Source organism: Doryrhamphus excisus, linkage group LG11 (assembly GCF_037039965.1).
Source record: "Doryrhamphus excisus strain RoL-2023G ecotype Guam linkage group LG11, RoL_Dexc_Guam_v1.1, whole genome shotgun sequence".
Taxonomy (NCBI): Eukaryota; Metazoa; Chordata; class Actinopteri; order Syngnathiformes; family Syngnathidae; genus Doryrhamphus; species Doryrhamphus excisus.
Genome location: NC_136367.1, coordinates 12,488,189 through 12,507,846, shown reverse-complemented (window position 1 = coordinate 12,507,846; position 19,658 = coordinate 12,488,189). Strand labels below are relative to the sequence as shown.

Below are 19,658 nucleotides of genomic sequence, written 5' to 3'. Positions count from 1 at the left end.
TGCACACACTGCAGGAGGGATCTTGGCCCACTCCTCCACACAGATCTTCTCTAGATCAGTCAGGTTTCTGGGCTGTCGCTGAGAAACACGGAGTTTGAGCTCCCTCCAAAGATTTTCGATTGGGTTCAGGTCTGGAGACTGGCTGGGCCATGCTAGAACCTTGATATGCTTCTTACGGAGCCACTCCTTGGTTTTCCTGGCTGTGTGCTTCGGGTCGTTGTCGTGTTGGAAGACCCAGCCACGACCCATCTTCAATGCTCTGACAGAGGGAAGGAGGTTGTTCCCCAAAATCTCACAATACACGGCCCCAGTCATCCTCTCTTTAATGCAGTGCACTCGTCCTGTCCCATGTGCAGAAAAACACCCCCAAAGCATGATGCTACCACCCCCATGCTTCACAGTAGGGATGGTGTTCTTCGGATTGTACTCTTCATTCTTCTTCCTCCAAACACGCTTATTGGAATTATGACCAAAAAGTTATATTTTGGTCTCATCTGACCATAAAACTTTCTCCCATGACTCCTCTGTATCATCCAAATGGTCATATGCAAACTTAAGACGGGCCTTGACATGTGCTGGTTTAAGCAGGGGAACCTTTCGTGCCATGCATGATTTCACATCATGACGTCTTAGTGTATTACCTACAGTAACCTTGGAAACGGTGGTCCCAGCTCTTTTCAGGTCATTGACCAAGTCCTGTCGTGTAGTTCTGGGCTGATTCCTCACCTTTCTTAGAATCATTGAGACCCCACGAGGTGATATCTTGCATGGGGCTCCACTCCGATTGAGATTGACCGTCATGTTTAGCTTCTTCCATTTTCTAATGATAGCTCCAACAGTGGACCTTTTTTCACCAAGCTGCTTGGTAATTGCTCCGTAGCCCTTTCCAGCCTTGTGGAGGTGTACAATTTTGTCTCTGGTGTCTTTGGACAGCTCTTTGGTCTTCGCCATGTTACAAGTTAAAGTCTTACTGATTGTATGGGGTGGACAGGTGTCTTTATGCAGCTAACGACCTCAAACAGGTGCATCTGATTCAGGATGATACATGGAGTGCAGATGGACTTCTAATGGGCAGACTAACAGGTCTTTCAGGGTCAGAATTCTAGATGATACACAGGTGTTCAAATACTTATTTGCAGCTGTATCACACAAATAAATTGTTAAAAAATCATGCATTGTGATTTCTGGATTTTTCTTTTTAGTTTATCTCTCTCACAGTGGACATGCACCTACGATGAAAATTTCAGACCACTCCATGATTTCTAAGTGGGAGAAATAGCAAAATAGCAGGGTGTTCAAATACTTATTTTCTTCACTGTATGTGCCCTGTGATTGGCTGCCCACCAGTCCAGGGTGTACCCCGCCTCCTGCCAGACAAAGACAGCTGGGATAGGCTCCAGCACCCCCTGCGACCTTTGTGAGGATAAAGCGGTAGAAAATGAATGAATGAATGAATGAACATTAAAATAATTCATTTACTTTGTGACTGGTTTTATGTCTTAAAACTGCACCCAACATGATTTCCTGTATTGTGCAGTTGGGTCATCACCCCCCTTTTGCCTCTTGTATAAATCCATCTACCAAATGTATAATATGTCTGGTCAGTGTACAGTCTAGATAGCATAGCTAGGATTTACTATGGATTGAAAATAGCAAAATGGTTGGCCACCAGTCCAGGGTGGCCATGGGTCTGAGAACAGGGGTGGCCATTACATTTATCTCTACGGTAGAAATGTGTCTTCTACACTATTCCGTGTGAAATATTATTTCCTGATTAATTGATTAAAAGTGTGCCCTTTGCTAAAACCTGTTTGAGATGTTACTTTGGTCTGCATTGTCTTTGTCATTGCATAGCCCCTGTTATTTTGTATGTAGCTGTAATGTTTGATAGCAAATGCTAATTGAATTCAATATAAGAACGCTGTACTATGTACCCATTTTGACTGGAACCCTAATGAGATTATGTAAATAACTATAATTATGTGTAATTGACTTAAGTTCAGGGCGGCACAGCGGTCGAGTGGTTGGCGTACAGACCTCACAGTTAGGAGACCAGGGTTCAATTCCACCCTCAGCCATCTCTGTGTGGCGTTTGCATGTTATCCCCGTGCATGCATGGGTTTTCTCCGCTCTCCTTGGGATGGCTGTGTCTTCCAGCACAAGATGTGTGCACAAGTCCTTAGTTAAAAAATGCTAACGGCAAACGAGCGTCTTGTTGAGTGCTGTGTTAGTCCGCCAGATTCAAATAGTTTTTCATGTTAGCTGCCGTTTTTTTTTAGCTTTAGCATCATAATAGGTATTTCCCATGACATCTGTAGTTAGCTAGCTCATATTAACTAGTGCTAAAATCCACATAAAAGGGAAAGAAGTACGTATGTCTTCATGTTTCATATATGTAAGGATTGTGAATGATGGGCAAAATTCCCCAAAAAGTGCAATTCCCCTTTAAGTAGTTTTTGTAGGACGTCTTTGAAGCGGAAAATTTGGTGTTTTTTGTATGTTTTTGTAAGTTTTTTATGGAAATGTTATAATATTGCAACTTTGGGCCCAATGAGGAGCAGAATCTTGTGTATTTGTAGTCATTGTCTGAACAATGGGTTGCACGGCAGTCGAGTGGTTAGCGCACAGACCTCACAGCTAGTACAATCCCACCCTCGGCCATCTCTGTGTGGAGTTTGCATGTTCTCCCCGTGCATGCGTGGGTTTTCTCCGGGTACTCCGGTTTCCTCCCACATTCCAAAAACATGCTAGGTTAATTGGCTACTCCAAATTGTCCATAGGTATGAATGTGAGTGTGAATGGTTGTTTGTCTATATGTGCCCTGTGATTGGCTGGCGATCAGTCCAGGGTGTACCCTGCCTCTCGCCCAAAGACAGCTGGGATAGGCCCCAGCATTTTGATTACCTGTAAAATGTCAAACTCTGACTGTGAAATACTAATCATTTGTATTCAGTGTAGTAGGAACACACACCAAAAATGTTTTGGTGAGTATTTTCCCAAAGGTCTTAGGTGTCATCAAGTTGTTTTCCCGGCAAAATTGAGACAAGCCTTAATGTTCCTTTTGTTCAGCAAGGGATTTCGTGTCGGGGCTCTGCCAGGCAGGCCATTTTTGCCCCGTGTGGAGTCATGAACGCTGACCTTAATTGAGGCCTGCAGTTCTTTGGATATTGTAGTGGGGTCTATTGTTGTGACTTCTTGGATGACTTGTAGCTGCGCTCTTGGGGTCACTTTGGTTGGCCAGCCAGTCCTGGGAAGGTTTTTGCCTTTTGTGGACAATGGCTCTTACTGTCGTTCATCTGTGTTTGCAGTATGTTCAGTGAGAGCTAATTTAACGGATGCCAAATTCCTTTGTGTATGCACTCGGCCAGTAACGAGAGGCTTGCCGTAGGAGCGCACCTTCTCAACCTGCTACGTGTATCACTGTGGAAGCCTGTGTCCTACCTTTGCTTATAGCGAGGGTCATATGCAGTTTATACAACGGTGCAACATACAGTATATGAACATAGTTTTTTTCCACAAAATTCAGTGGGTGTGGCTTATATATTGGAATTTACGGTAATTGACTTTGTCAAAAAGGTTTTCATGTCACAAAATGATGACGCTGAAATTTACATAAAATTGTGTCGTATACACAACAGACACAAAGAAAGTATTCAACAAATGTCTATAGCATGAAATCACTGTAGTCTCTACATCATGACCGTCGTAGTAAATGCTGCACCGTTACTGGTACCCCTTTCTGGAGAACCAACCATTTGCATTTGTTTGCTTGTTATTCCTTGTGTGGTCATTCGCTAGCTCCAACAAACACGCAGGCACATGTCAATTTATCGAAGCTGTCAAAATTATCGAGTTTGTTTTTATTTATTGTGTGGTTAATTGATTTTATTGAACATTGCGATATTTTTAAAAGTAGCTTGAAGTCTGAAAAAGTTTGGGCACAACGTCCTAGAGCATAGGTTTGTGTTGTGAGTAGGGATCGACCAATATGTTTTTTTACGGGCCGATGCTGATACTGATTTTTTTCCATCACCCTTAGCCGATGGCCGATTTTGCTTGGGCAGATATTTGTGGCCGATACTGCTTTAAACAAATATTTTTTGTAATGTAAACACTGAACATAGTAGGATTCAGCTTTCTTTACCCTTAGATGCATGAGTGACTGGACCCTACACCCTTCCATAAGTGGTTCAAAAATGACCCATATTAGAATCAATGTGTTTTTAAGCCATTTTTGCCATTTTGGTTAGGAATAATGCTATAGCATACTTGACTATGCCAATGCTATAGTATTCCAGATTGACAGTATCTCAGACAGGTGTAATACCTATACTGCATGTTATATTTTACAAAAACTGTGCTCGTGTTCGCTATTTATAAAGTATGCCCAACAATACATATAGCAATGTTAGCCAGCTACTGTCAGCTAGTTATAAAGTAGGCTAATTTGTCAGTCAGTCATGAAGGACACACACAAAATATCATATGAAGATAATACTTACACGTATTAGCACTTTATGTGTAAAATAATCTTCCTGAGGGGTGACACTTCTGATATAGTCTGTGTGGTCTACAGTTAATTTATTCCTGACAGCCAACGTTGATAAGAATCAAAGGTTCCTATTGGATTCCATAGAAAATGCATGCGGGTCATTTTTGACCCACTTATGGAAGGTTGGGGTAGTAACACAAAAACTAAAATTTCTTAAAATTTATAAAAGCTAACTTAAAAATGTGAATGGTATGATAGCAAAAACATGTTTTTTTAGGAATACCTGGAATATGAAATAATGAAAAAATTTCATTGCAAAGATATTTCAAGAAAACAACCTGACCGGGTCATTTTTGACCCACTTATGGAAGGTTGGGGTAGTAACACAAAAACTAAAATTTCTTCAAATTTATAAAAGGTAAGTTAAAAATTTGAATTGCATGATATCAAAAACATGTTTTTTAGGAATACCTGGAATATGAAATGATAACAATTTTTTTAATTACGAAGATATTTCAAGAAAACAACCTGACCGAGTCATTTTTGACCCATTTATGCATCTAAGGGTTAAACACACATTTAAACGGCATTATGGTAATGGTAATGGTTTAATTTAATTTCATTCAGTAAAACTTTTTAACACTAAAGCGCACATATCGGCCAGGTCGCTGATCCTCAGAAAGCAATAGTAATAACTAGGAAGTGTAGTGCTCTTATTAAAGACAGAAATTTTGCTTTTGCTTTGGCTTTGATGTTTTATTATTGTTGCTATGTTCAATGACGTAACACAACACGTAAGACTTACTAAACAGATGGACAGAAATCCTGGATGACATCCTCGTGGGATGTTCTTCTTAGCTCACAATATTGTACAAATATGGACTTAACTTTTGAACAACACAACACGCTAACATGTAAGTGCGCTAAGGTGACTTGGGACACTGCTAGTCATGTCCTCCAGCACACTTGCTAACGTATTTCCGTAGCCTTTTTGGTCAGTCACACATTTGCCCTTTTGCTGCCTTTGCAGAAATGGCGAGCAAACGCAGCGTAAAAATACCGCCGATGCTCGGGAAGAATGGGAGCGAGCACAAGCCTGCAGGGCAGAGCGGGGCCCATGAATGAATGCACAGAGAGCATCAGCACGGTCGTTTACAAGCGAGGGTGGGGGGGGGGGGGGGGTCACAAGGATGAAGGCTCCAGGGTGTTGAAGACACCAGTTTAGGGTTACAAACCTTTCTTTTCATTTTCCATCGCTGAAAGAGGCTTTGTGTTCAGCTTCCTATGTGGCTCGTAATGGCAATCGTGCGCGCTTCTGCAGGTAGTCATGTGACCACCACATGACTAGGGCGCTTGTAATGGCATCTTATCTGAACCCTCCACACAGCTTTAAGGAAAATAAATTCCTGCTTCCTAAAAAAAGAACACTCTAGAAAGTTCTTTCAAAGGGTCTCCTCCAAAACTCCTTATTTGGAGCGAATTGTACATCTTCATATCGGAGAGGAACGCATAGACCAGGGAGGAGGGATGCTGGAAATCAGGGAGGAAGCACGTGGGAAAGGAAATCACCAGGGGATTTGAAAATGCAAATTGCTAAGCAGTGATTGTGTGTGTGTGTCTGGGAATGTGTTGGGGGCTGGGGGTGGGGGGGGTGGGTGTATCCCGCAGGGTTAATTACATCTCTGTTCTCTGTCAGTACGACTCTCTTGTCCACAATCTGAGTCCCTGCTGCAGGCTGACAGGCCACACACACACACACACACAAATTGTGCAGTCAGTGTGTTGTAGGTTGTAATATCTGAGCTAATTTAGCATAAAGAAAAATGACGTGTCCGACTTTGGTGGTGTGTTGAATGAATATTTGGAATATTTTAATGAGTTCATCAAAGTGTTGTTGTGTGTTTTTTTTAATGTTCCCTTAATCCATGTCAGGTGTAATAGTTGGTTAGCAATACATGTAGATTCATGGAAGATGAAATGATGGCAGTAAACATACAGACCTGTATATACAGACCTTAAATTTGGACCTTAATGAGGTTTTAAGTTGAGGTAAAATATGCAAAAGAAATAAGGGGGAGGGAGAAAAAACATTTGGAAGTTATTCATTCATTTTCATGTGCTAGAGCCTATCCCAGCTGTCTTCGGGCGAGAGGCGGGGTACACCCTGGGCTGGTGGCCAGCCAATCACAGGGCACATATAGACAAACAACCATTCACACTCACATTCATACCTTTGGACAATTTGGAGTCGCCAATTAACCTAGCATGTTTTTGGAATGTGTTAGTGTTCTTACAAAGAACACTAAAATCATCACACAGTAACTTAACACAAAAGTTATAATTATGAAACCAGCTCAACCGAATCATTCATTCATTCATTTTCTACCGCTTATTCTCACAAGGGTTGCGGGGGGTGCTGGAGCCTATCCCAGCTGTCTTCGGGCGAGAGGCGGGGTACACCCTGGACTAGTTGCCAGCCAATCACAGGGCACATATAGACAAACAACCATTCACACTCACATTCATACCTATGGACAATTTGGAGTGGCCAATTAGCATGTAAACCTAGCATGTTTTTGGAATGTGGGAGGAAACCGGAGTACCCGGAGAAAACCCACGCATGCACGAGGAGAACATGCAAACTCCACACAGAGTAACCGAGGGTGAAACTGAACCCTGGTCTCCTAGCTGTGAGGTCTGCTCCCCTTTATATCGTTTATCAACACAAAATTGGTTTCGGCAGCCATCTGGAAGTCCTCCTGAGCACTTGGGAGTGGAGGTGGGCCATGGGTGGAATAAATGAAAATTGACCGTTTTTACTGGAAAGCCAAAGAAATACAGCTGGGATAGGTTCAGATTCTGGGAGAACTAGAAAGCTTTCTGTGCTGGTTATTGTGTGCAGCTACTCTATAGGAGTCCACAACTCAATACAAAGGTCTGAAAAATGAGCTTAATAGGTCCCCTTTAATAATTTCCTCTCGCACCCAAAGTCAGCTGGGATAGGTTCCAGCTCACCCGTTACCTCAGTGAGGATAAAAAATGACAGATGATGGTCAAGGGTGGATTTGAAACCAAGTCTTCTAGCTGTGAGGTCTGCGCGCTAACCAAACGACCGCCGTGCAGCCCATTTGGAAGTTATCGTTTAAAAAATAATAACAATAAACTGAAATATATTGTTTTTCACCTGATGAAAACTTTAAGACCACAGGCTATAAAAGACTAAATCTGCTTAAGATTCTCATTTTCTGTCAGGCACTGACACGGTCATGCCCTCCTGATGGCTAAAGCTAAGAAGATTTATCTTCTTGAACGTGGTCGGATCGTCGAGCTGCATAAGCAAGGCCTCTGGCGGCGTGCCATTGCTGCTGAGGTTGGACGCAGTAAGACGGTCTTTCTACATTTTTGGAAAGATCCTGAGCATTACGGAACAAAAAAGTAAAGCGGTAGACCCCCCAAAAATTACACCTGAGCTTAGCCGGAGGATCTGTCTGTCAAGACACCGGGCGGTCCTCGACCCCATCAGACGGCATCGGCGGGAAAAGTTTTTCCTCAACAAAAAACTAATCTTCGACGCCACAAAAATGCCCGTTTAGACGTTGCCATGGAGCATCAAACATGGGACATTGAAAGGTGGAACACTGGAGCTTCAGGTGGTGCAGGGTCGTCAAACGGTGGCCGGGTACAGATGTTGCAGCAGGCATCCCTCATGACTGAGGACCCTGGTCTGTGTGGTAACATCTGGGTTCTTCGACAGGACAACGTTGAAGTTCCCAATGCTGGCTTAACCAAGGACTTCTTCATGGAGAATAACATCATTCTTTTTGGACCATCCTGCATGTTCTACTGGTCTAAATCCCATAGAGAACATTTGGGCATGGATGGCAAGGGAAGTTTATATAAATGGTTGATGCCGTTGGTGAAGCCATCTTCACCACTTGGACCAATGTTCCCAATAGCCTACTGGAAGCAAGCCGAAACCAATTTTTGATGTGATTAACAAGAACGATGAAGCTACTCATTACCGAGTCCTACTGAGGATTTTCTTTGCTCTGGTTTTCTTGTAATCTTTTGAGCGATGGTCTTGAACTTTTGATCAGCCGATAAACTAAATAGTTGTTTTCATAGTGCTTTTTGTCAAAGTCCCCCTTCTTACTTTGGCATGTTGGAGCTCTACTTAAGACCGAAATGTAACAGTTAGTGATTGTAAAAGTACCAGATGGAGGGGTAGGATTTAATAAGCTTTGCTTCTTCCTACTCCTTTTGGACATGTGGAACTGTGAACTGATTATGGGATGCACTCAATTGTAATGTGATGCATGTTCAAATGAAATTAAACCATTACCATTACCATTACCAATACCATTACCATAAATACTCACTATTTTTCAACTGGTTTTAAGATTTTGATCGAGTCTGTAAATGCAGTGGTACTTTGGGGTTTCCTTCGTAATCCCTTCCAGAAGGTTCAGTCGAAAATCGAAAATCGGAATTGAGTGCATCCCATAATCAGTTCACAGTTCCACATGTCCAAAAGGAGTAGGAAGAAGCAAAGCTTATTAAATCCTACCCCTCCATCTGGTACTTTTACAATCACTAACTGTTACATTTGTTCACTTCCTGCTTTCCATAATAGTTTAAGGTTTTGTTTTTTTTTTCTTTTTTAATAATATACCTCGTACCGAAGTACGAGGTGATATGACCATACAATGACATAATGAGTCATTGTCAAAGGAGTAGGAAGAAGCAAAGCTTATTAAATCCTACCCCTCCATCTGGTATTTTTACAATCAGTAACTGTTACATTTGTTCACTTCCTGCTTTCCTAATATAGTTTACATTTTTTTTTGTCATGTACCGAAGTACGCAAATCCAATGAATTGAAATAGATCCATTAGATCCATGAACAGTTACATCAGACTCTTGTTGACAAAGACGGCGAAGAGCGGCCAGGGGGGAGAGGATGGGAGATCCACATGGATCATCATACCATTTTGAATTCAATAACGTTTCTCTCTCTGCTTCCTTCTGCTAGCACTTGCAACTTTCTATGATTCCATGGCGGGTTATTTTGCAGCTGCGTGCAATAAAAAGCTTTTGGTGTAAGTTAATTAGCGTATTTAATGTATTACATGCCAACACGTCAGATTGTTTGTTTCGGCTGGGAGTTGTTGTCGCTTTTGGTCTTTTGTCAAAATGTGAACAGTGTTGAGAGGCACTTCCGGTCAGATGTACTTTTACCTAGCTCAACTGAGACCAGAGTGTAGAACTGTAGACCAGTAAAACTGGCCTAATGGTCAGTTCACAAATGATAGAAAATGACCCTCCAGTTCTGTCCATGGGCATGGCGGGACCAGGAAGGCACAAATCAAGAATTTGATAGCCTACGTAGGATGAAATTTGGAGCAGATGGGGCATGTTTCAACATCATATTTGCAGATGGCCAATAGCTCAGGGTGCCGGTACAATCAGAGAGATGACCTGAACCATGTCCGGTTGAATGAAGCCCTTCACACAGGCGGAAAAGGTGAGAAGATATTGCTGCCACTTTCCCTGAGTGTGATCGATAAAGCCGAGGAGTTCTCCAGTCTCATCTGGATCTTGAAGGATCCAACATATCCCATAGTCTTAACGGAAAATTCAGAGCATGAATCAGTGATTTGGCACTCACCTGAGTCAGCTGTCCTCCCCATGCAACTTTATTACGTCGGGTCTTCAAATAAAAGAAGCCAGTCTTTGGTTGGTTTTCACACCACCCTCATTGCAAAAATATTTATTTTATAATGCAAATGTTGAGCATTATGAACCATAGTCCAAGGATCCAAGGACCCACGTTTACATGGAGCCAAATATTCCAATCCCATTCGGGTTATTTGCTCAAACGGAAAGAATCTAACCTTTTTATACACCTCATTCCGAAAGAAAAGTGCTAATCCCAATGACTATATAATCGGATTCCCAGGGGTGGAATATTCCTTTCCCCAATCCGATTGAGGTATCTTGTACCCGCTCAAACGGAAAGTTGTCAGGGTGCGTTCTTCTTCGTGGTGTTTTTCTTCTTCTGTTGTTTATTGGCGGTTGGCAAGCAGCTTTCGTGTGCATTAGCGCCATCTGTGGAACAGAATCTAAACCCTTCTATACGCCATTCACAAGTCCACTTTTATTAAAAAAGAAAATATATATCTATATAAAACATATGCCAAGTTTAATTATAAAATATTAGCAAGATTGAATTTGATCTTTTCCTGTTTAATTTATCCCGGGTGCGTTCTTTCAGCGCATGCTCAGATATGACGTAGCATGCAGCTCGAGACATTCTTCGATTTTAAAAAATGGAGGCCAGCAATCGGCACTGGACTGCTGCGGAAAGTTTGTTTTTGATCCAAACTAAATTTCAAGACTGGAACGAACAAAAAACTGGCAATACGGAGTTATTCCAACAAGTGAAAGAAAACCTCGGGGAAGTCAGTATCACGTGATGTTGGTGTTTACGTTTTACTGGGCATGCCCTATTGACTATTCTGGTTGATTATAGCGGCGCATGTAGACAAGAGATTGGAATATTCCTTTCCATGGATACCATCGTTTTTGGAAAGGTCATTTGGAAAGAAAAAAAACTCCTCATGTAAATATGGCTACTGAGAGTAAAGGGGACGTCTTCAGTTGGAACAAGAACTGGAAATAATAGCAGAAGCGGAGAAATAGCAAAAAAACCAAACCAAAAGTCTAACCTGTAACGTAGGAACGTGACAACACGCAACTTCAAAACACCAAGAAACATGGATTATTGGGCTGCACGGCGGTCGAGTGGTTAGCGCGCAGACCCGAGTTCAGTCCCACCCTCTGCCATGTCTGTGTGGAGTTTGCATGTTCTCCCCGTGCATGCGTGGGTTTTCTCCGGGTACTCTGGTTTCCTCCCACATTCCAAAAACATGCTAGGTTAATTGGCCACTCCAAATTGTCCATAGGTATGAATGTGAGTGTGAATGGTTGTTTGTCTATATATGCCCTGTGATTGGCTGGCCACCAGTCCAGGGTGTACCCCGCCTCTCGCCCGAAGACAGCTGGGATAGGCTCCAGCACCCACCGCGACCCTTGTGAGGATAAGCGATAAAATGAACGAATGAATGAATGAGGTTGATGCAATGCGGCGCCATCCATTAGGCCTTCATTGCTCAATACAAGCGACTACTCAACTGCTTTGAATTCTTCACCGCCAATTAATCAGTAATGAATCGTCTCCCAAACCATTCCGAGTGGTAACTGCCAATCAACACCTCCATTGTTAGAGTCCACTCATTCTCTTGACGGACTACACAACAGCCAAGGAGGCCAAATATCAAGCTCATGCATCACCTCAGCGGCAGCAGACAAAGTTGCATCCTCCCGTACGTTGGTACGGCCAAATCCCCACTGTTTGCACCTCACTGCTTCAGTCCCGCCGGGACGTGTCGCTGTGGGGTGTGTGTGGCCCGCCTCATTAGCCGCCGTTGTTTCCTGCCTTCATTAGCTAATGGGATTGTTTTAAGAGTGATCCAAGAACAGAAGAGCCCGCAGGAAGACAAACACCAACTTTGTGTTGAGTTTCTGTGTGGAATCACTTTGTGAGTCATTGTGTGCTGTGAATTGCCCACAGCACACACTTTGTGTGTGTGTGTATGTGTGTAGAAGCTCCTATTTGTATAGAATTCCCTTTAGTGTGTGTGTGCGTGTGTGTTTGTGCATTCAAAGCGTCTGCTCTGCCTTAATTAGCGTGCAAGACTTCCTTTCAGAATATGAAACAACATTACCTGATGATGCAAACGGCTGCAAACTGTGCATTGCCTCCTCACCTGACACTGTGTCGATGTGTGTGTGTGTGTGTGTATGCGTGTGTGTGTGTTGCACTTGTCATCTTTACACCGTGTGCGCTGTAGTGGTGCTGAGCTCGCCAAAAGGCTTATTTTGCTGGTGGGAAATGCGATCATGTAAGCAGAATCCTTTGTACTGTGTGATGTGTACACACACACACACATACACACACTGCCACTGAAACACACTCGAATGAGAATGAGATCTAGGGGGAGACCTTGAAGAGTCGTCGCAAAGGGGAAGAAATACTAAACAGATGACAAAAATGCAAATGAATGCAGCCTTGTTCAAAAGACACACAGCCACACCCACTACGGAACCAAACACAAGACATTCTACCCCGAAAGGGTCAACACTTAGTGGCCATGAGTGACCATCATCTTGTGGTCCTGGTCCCAGGAACTCCAAATCTGATCAAGGATTTGCAGTTTTAGCTGCATTATTTGTAATGCCCTACTCATGTTGCTTTTGGGGGCTGCACGGCGCCGGAGTGGTTAGCGCGCAGGCCTCACAGCTAGGAGACCAGGGTTAAATTCCACCCTCAGCCTTCTCTGTGTGGAGTTTGCATGTTTTCCCCGTGCATGCATGGGTTTTCTCCGGGTACTCCGGTTTCCTCCCACATTCCAAAAACATGCTAGGTTAATTGGCCACTCCAAATTGTCCATAGGTATGAATGTGAGTGGGAATGGTTGGTTGTGCCAGTGTTTCCCCCTCCAAGGTGCTCGCCAGCGCCTTGGCACCAGTGTTGCCCCCTCCAGGACCACCTTGGCACCAGTGTTGCCCCCTCCAAGGTGCTAGCTAGCACCTTGGCACCAGTGTTGTCCCCTCCAGGACCACCTTGGCACCCGTGTTGCCCCCACCAGGACCACCTTGGCACCAGTGTTGCCCACTCCTGGTCCACCTCGGCACCAGTGTTGCCCTCTACAGGACCGCCGCCTGTGTTGCCCCCCTGGTGCCGAGGAGGGGTCAACACCGGTGCCAAGGTGGTCCTGGAGGGGGCAAAACTGGCGCCAAGGTGCTCCAGGACCACATCGGCACCAGTGTTGCCCCCTCCTGGTCCACCTTGGCACCAGTGTTGCCCCCTCCAGGACCACCTTGGCACCAGTGTTGCCCCCTCCAGGACCACCTTGGCACTAGTGTTGCCCCCTCCTGGTCCACTTTTGCACCAACGTTGCCCCTTCCAGGACCACCTTGGCACCAGTGTTGCCCCCTCCAGGACCACATCGGCACCTGTGTTGCCCCCGCCAGGACCACCTTGGCATCAATGTTGCCCCCTCCAAGGTGCTCGCCAGCACCTTGGCACCAGTGTTGCCCCCTCCTGGTCCACCTCCGCACCAGTGTTGCCCCCTCCAGGACCACATCGGCACCAGTGTTGCCCCCTCCAGGTCCACCTCGGCACCAGTGTTGCCCCCTCTTGGACCACCTTGGCACTAGTGCTGTCCCTTCCAGGACTACCTTAGCACCAGTGTTGCCCCCTCCAGGACCACCTTGGCACCAGTGTTGCCCCCTCCAGGACATATTATTGTTAGAAAAAGCAAGGAATAACTTTGAAGCTTCTGAGCAGAAGCGACCCAGAGTGATGTACAGTGTATGTACATGAATACATCAATTGAAAACTTTATTGCCCCATTAGAGACAATTTCACTCACAGTGCTATAAAATGACTATAAAAGCAACACACACACAGTAAAACACTATAAAGACTGTGGTCGCCATATGGACTAAACGCTAGAAGCAAATGAGCAAATGCGGCACATTAAATTGATGTCGGTCGCAGTGACTTGAAATTGATCGTCTGTCATTGTCGCTCTGTTGCAGCGTGGTGCGTCCGCTTCTCCCAGGAGCCCGCAGACCAGTCGGTGGTGCTGGGAGAGCGAGTGGTGCTGTCCTGCGTGGTCTTCAACTACAGCGGCATCGTCCAGTGGACCAAAGACGGCCTGGCGCTCGGCGTGGGAGAAGGCCTCAGAGGTGAGTGACAAAAAAAATGCTGTTTATCCTCACGAGGGTCACGGGGGTATGCTGGAGCCTATCCCAGCTGGGGTACACCCTGGACTGGTGGCCAGCCAATCACAGGGCACATATAGACAAACAACCATTCACACTCACATTCATACCTATGGACAATTTGGAGTGGCCAATTAACCTAGCATGTTTTTGGAATGTGGGAGGAAACCGGAATAGCCGGAGAAAACCCACGCATGCACAGGGAGAAAATGCAAATTCCACACAGAGATGCCCGAGGGGGGAATCGAACCCAGGTCTCCTAGCTGTGTGGCCAACATACTAACCTTGAATATTTTGTCCCAACAAAATGCTCATTAAAAAATATGAAAATAACATGTTCTTTTTATAGTCTTAATAAATTTGTAAATAAGAATACAATTATAGAATGCTGGTAACAATACTGCACATTTCTATGTGGCACAAACATCCATATAGGAACAGTATGAAAACTGGACTAATACAATCAGTGAAATTATAAACTGGGCTCATTCAGCATGTTATGCATGCATGAACAAAACATATTAGAATGGAATTATGAAAATGCAACATGGTTTTGAACATATATCTTATTTTATGCTAAATGTTTTTGATTGTAGAGTTATGATTGAGCCCTTTGAAAATAACATTCATTCATTTATTTTCTACCACGTTTTCCTCACGAGGGTCGTGGGAGGTGCTGGAGCCTATCCCAGCTGTCTTCGGGACAGAGACGGTTGAGGGTGGAATTGAACCCTGATCTCCTGTGTCGCCTTGAAAATAACAAACAAAAGCAAATGAAAACTAGGTTGAGGCTGCACGGCGAACGAGTGGTTAGTGTGCGAGTTCAATTCCACCCTCGGCCATCTCTGTGGGGAGTTTGCATGTTCCCCCCGTGCATGCGTGGGTTTTCTCCGGGTACTCCGGTTTCCTCCCACATTCCAAAAACATGCTAGGTTAATTAGCGACTCCAAATTGTCCATAGGTATGTGAGTGTGAATGGTTGTTTGTCTATATGTGCCCTGTGATTGGCTGGCCACCAGTCCAGGGTGTACCCCGCCTCTTGCCCGAAGACAGCTGGGATAGGCCTTGTGAGGATAAGCGTTAGAAAATAAATGAATGAATAAAAACAGTGTTGTTGTCTTTGTTAACCGTTCAAGGACCGCAGCACTGCACCAGCACCGAGAGCGTTAAAGCCAAGGGTCTGAGTGACAATCTGAGGAAAAGCAAGTCCTGTAAATCACACTGAATTAGAGAAAATCCCCAACACTGCTGACAAAGGCAGATGCACTTTTCACATTTGCTTTCATAAGATGACATACATCTAGTATTACTACAGTCGTACTGCAAAGAGTCAATGGGTCTCTTAAAGAACATCTTGAATTTGGTCAGCTGCGCTTTTGATTTTTCACGAGCAGAATAATCTTTCCTTTCTTAATATTTTGACACTAGCTAACCAGTTTGTAATGTGCACAACCACCACCTACAGTACTGGAGGGGAGCAGTAACAGCAACAACTTAGAATTGATAAAAATATACCGTAAAACGGGGTAATAAGGGACAATTTTCGGAAAAAGTTTTTTTGAATGATTTGTTCAAGAATAAGGCGGCACGGCGGTCGAGTGGTTAGCGCGCAGACCTCACAGCTAGGAGACCAGGGTTCAATTCCACCCTCGGCCATCTCTGTGTGGAGTTTGCATGTTCTCCCCGTGCATGCGTGGGTTTTCTCCGGGTACTCCGGTTTCCTCCCACATTCCAAAAACATGCTAGGTTAATTGGCCACTCCAAATTGTCCATAGGTATGAATGTGAGTGTGAATGGTTGTTTGTCTATATGTGCCATGTGATTGGCTGGCCACCAGTCCAGGGTGTACCCCGCCTCTCGCCCGAAGACAGCTGGGATAGGCTCCAGCACCCCCGCGACCCTCGTGAGGAAAAGCGGTAGAAAATGAATGAATGTTCAAGAATATATGCTTCTTTGAAAAAAACAACACAAAGCAGCTTCCTGTTTGTCCCTTATTACCCCCAATATTGTCCCTTATTACCCCGCCGTCCCTTATAACCCCTTTTTACGTTTTTTTCGTGAAAGCACGTGAAATTCCAGCTCAAATATCTTACAAGACTTTCCTACACCAGTATCACACCAGTTTAATCTACATCAGTTAGGCCATGGTGGAGGTCGGCCTTCTACCGAGCGCCGTTCTGGTTTTATGACTGCAGCTTCTTTCCCGGCGATTAATGTTGGTGCGATACTTGAAGAATGGAAGTGATCTCTCGGGCTTTTATTGTTGGAAGCTCCAGCAGCATCTGCGGTCGCCGTGAGAACCTCAATAAAAAGTTATTAAATGTCAAGTGCTTCAACATAATGGCGGCATTGTGATCACTTTAACGTCTCCTGCAGACAAAATGTGTCATGTTTATTAATTCTGCATGATAGAATTGGCCTCCGAGCGTTTGTGAAAGCTTGGCCCTTTGTGGCTGGGAGGAAAACAGATATTTGGCCGTTCAAAAAAAGTTTTCAGTCTCAGTCGAGCGGTACAAATGGGATTTAGTTAAGATAAATTATAAATATGAAACAAATCATAACTTCATCCATACATCTTTTACTGATTATTCGAGGTCGGTTCACGGGGGGAACCCAGACTTCCCTCTCCCCGGCCTCTTCGTCCAGCTCCTCCCGGCGCAGTTGAGGGACATGGGTCACCTTTCCTACCAGCCGGACGTGTCCTGAACACCTCCCCAAGAAGGCTCAGGGTGTCCTGGTGCCAAGTGCACATGTGGACACCGTTATGCTGGAACATGGTGTTTGTTATGGACAATCTGTGACAAGCACAGAAGTCCAATAACAAGGCACCGTGGGGGGGTTGCAGGGTTCCTCCCAATCCCGGCCAGCTTACAAATACAAATAATAGCTTACAAATATAATTAAATTATTATAAAATGTGTGAAATGTAATATTTTTGATGACCAACAAAAAGCATGGATCTTTACATTTTGTGAAATTTTTTCTTCATGAAAATAATACCAATAATAAAAAAATTATAATAATCAATAATAATTGTTGATAATTATTAATAAGTATTAATAATAGTGAATAATTATTAATAATATTTAATAATAATATAAAAATAATAATCCTATATTTTTTTAAAAACAAAATAATACAATGCATAGCAATTAATTGGAAAATAATCGTTTTTTTAAAATGACAAATTAAACAAGAACAAAAATTTCATAATTATATATATATGTAAATGTATATATTATATTTTATATTAAAATGTCTTACTATATGAGAATGCCATTTTGTCATATTTGCATGTATTCTCATCAGCCATTTTATTAGGCACCGCTGCAGAAAAGGGAGGGGGGGTTTGCAGGGTTCCTCCCAATCACTCCCAGCTGACAACAATAATACAGATATAATTAAATTATTATCAAATGTGTGAAATATAATATTTTTGATGACCAACAAAAAGCATGGCTCTTCTTCATGAAAATAATCCCAGTAATTAAAAAAATTAATAACAATCAATAATAATTATTGGTAATTAGTAATAACTAGTAATGATATTTAATAATTATTAATAATATTTAATAATTATTATTTATAATATTATGTATAATATTATATATTATATATAATATATATAAATATATATATACAGTGAAGAAAATAAGTATTTGAACACCCTGCTATTTTGCTATTTCTCCCACTTAGAAATCATGGAGGGGTCTGAAATTTTCATCGTAGGTGCATGTCCACTGTGAGAGAGATAAACTAAAAAGAAAAATCCAGAAATCACAATGCATGATTTTTTAACAATTTATTTGTGTGATACAGCTGCTAATAAGTATTTGAACACCTGAGAAAATGAATGTTAATATTTGGTACAGTAGCCTTTGTTTGCTATTACAGAGGTCAAACGTTTCCTGTAGTTTTTCACCAGGTTTGCACACACTGCAGGAGGGATCTTGGCCCACTCCTCCACACAGATCTTCTCTAGATCAGTCAGGTTTCTGGGCTGTCGCTGAGAAACACGGAGTTTGAGCTCCCTCCAAAGATTTTCGATTGGGTTCAGGTCTGGAGACTGGCTGGGCCATGCTAGAACCTTGATATGCTTCTTACGGAGCCACTCCTTGGTTTTCCTGGCTGTGTGCTTCGGGTCGTTGTCGTGTTGGAAGACCCAGCCACGACCCATCTTCAATGCTCTGACAGAGGGAAGGAGGTTGTTCCCCAAAATCTCACAATACACGGCCCCAGTCATCCTCTCTTTAATGCAGTGCACTCGTCCTGTCCCATGTGCAGAAAAACACCCCCAAAGCATGATGCTACCACCCCCATGCTTCACAGTAGGGATGGTGTTCTTCGGATTGTACTCTTCATTCTTCTTCCTCCAAACACGCTTATTGGAATTATGACCAAAAAGTTCTATTTTGGTCTCATCTGACCATAAAACTTTCTCCCATGACTCCTCTGTATCATCCAAATGGTCATATGCAAACTTAAGACGGGCCTTGACATGTGCTGGTTTAAGCAGGGGAACCTTTCGTGCCATGCATGATTTCACATCATGACGTCTTAGTGTATTACCTACAGTAACCTTGGAAACGGTGGTCCCAGCTCTTTTCAGGTCATTGACCAAGTCCTGTCGTGTAGTTCTGGGCTGATTCCTCACCTTTCTTAGAATCATTGAGACCCCACGAGGTGATATCTTGCATGGGGCTCCACTCCGATTGAGATTGACCGTCATGTTTAGCTTCTTCCATTTTCTAATGATAGCTCCAACAGTGGACCTTTTTTCACCAAGCTGCTTGGTAATTGCTCCGTAGCCCTTTCCAGCCTTGTGGAGGTGTACAATTTTGTCTCTGGTGTCTTTGGACAGCTCTTTGGTCTTCGCCATGTTACAAGTTAAAGTCTTACTGATTGTATGGGGTGGACAGGTGTCTTTATGCAGCTAACGACCTCAAACAGGTGCATCTGATTCAGGATGATACATGGAGTGCAGGTGGACTTCTAATGGGCAGACTAACAGGTCTTTCAGGGTCAGAATTCTAGATGATACACAGGTGTTCAAATACTTATTTGCAGCTGTATCACACAAATAAATTGTTAAAAAATCATGCATTGTGATTTCTGGATTTTTCTTTTTAGTTTATCTCTCTCACAGTGGACATGCACCTACGATGAAAATTTCAGACCCCTCCATGATTTCTAAGTGGGAGAAATAGCAAAATAGCAGGGTGTTCAAATACTTATTTTCTTCACTGTATATATATATATATATACGTATATACATATATATATATATACGTATATATATATATATATATATAAA

General features: G+C 43.2%; 1 protein-coding gene across 2 annotated transcripts in view; it reads left to right on the top strand.

Annotated features, from left to right (window-relative positions):
* kirrel1b (kirre like nephrin family adhesion molecule 1b) overlaps positions 1 to 19,658 on the top strand; it is a 95,224-nt gene that overhangs the window by 37,849 nt on the left and 37,717 nt on the right. For both annotated transcript variants that reach the window (XM_058069917.2, XM_058069909.2), the window contains exon 2: positions 14,159 to 14,308. In XM_058069917.2, the coding sequence (XP_057925900.2) occupies positions 14,159 to 14,308 (150 nt within the window). The remainder of the gene's footprint in view (positions 1 to 14,158; positions 14,309 to 19,658) is intronic.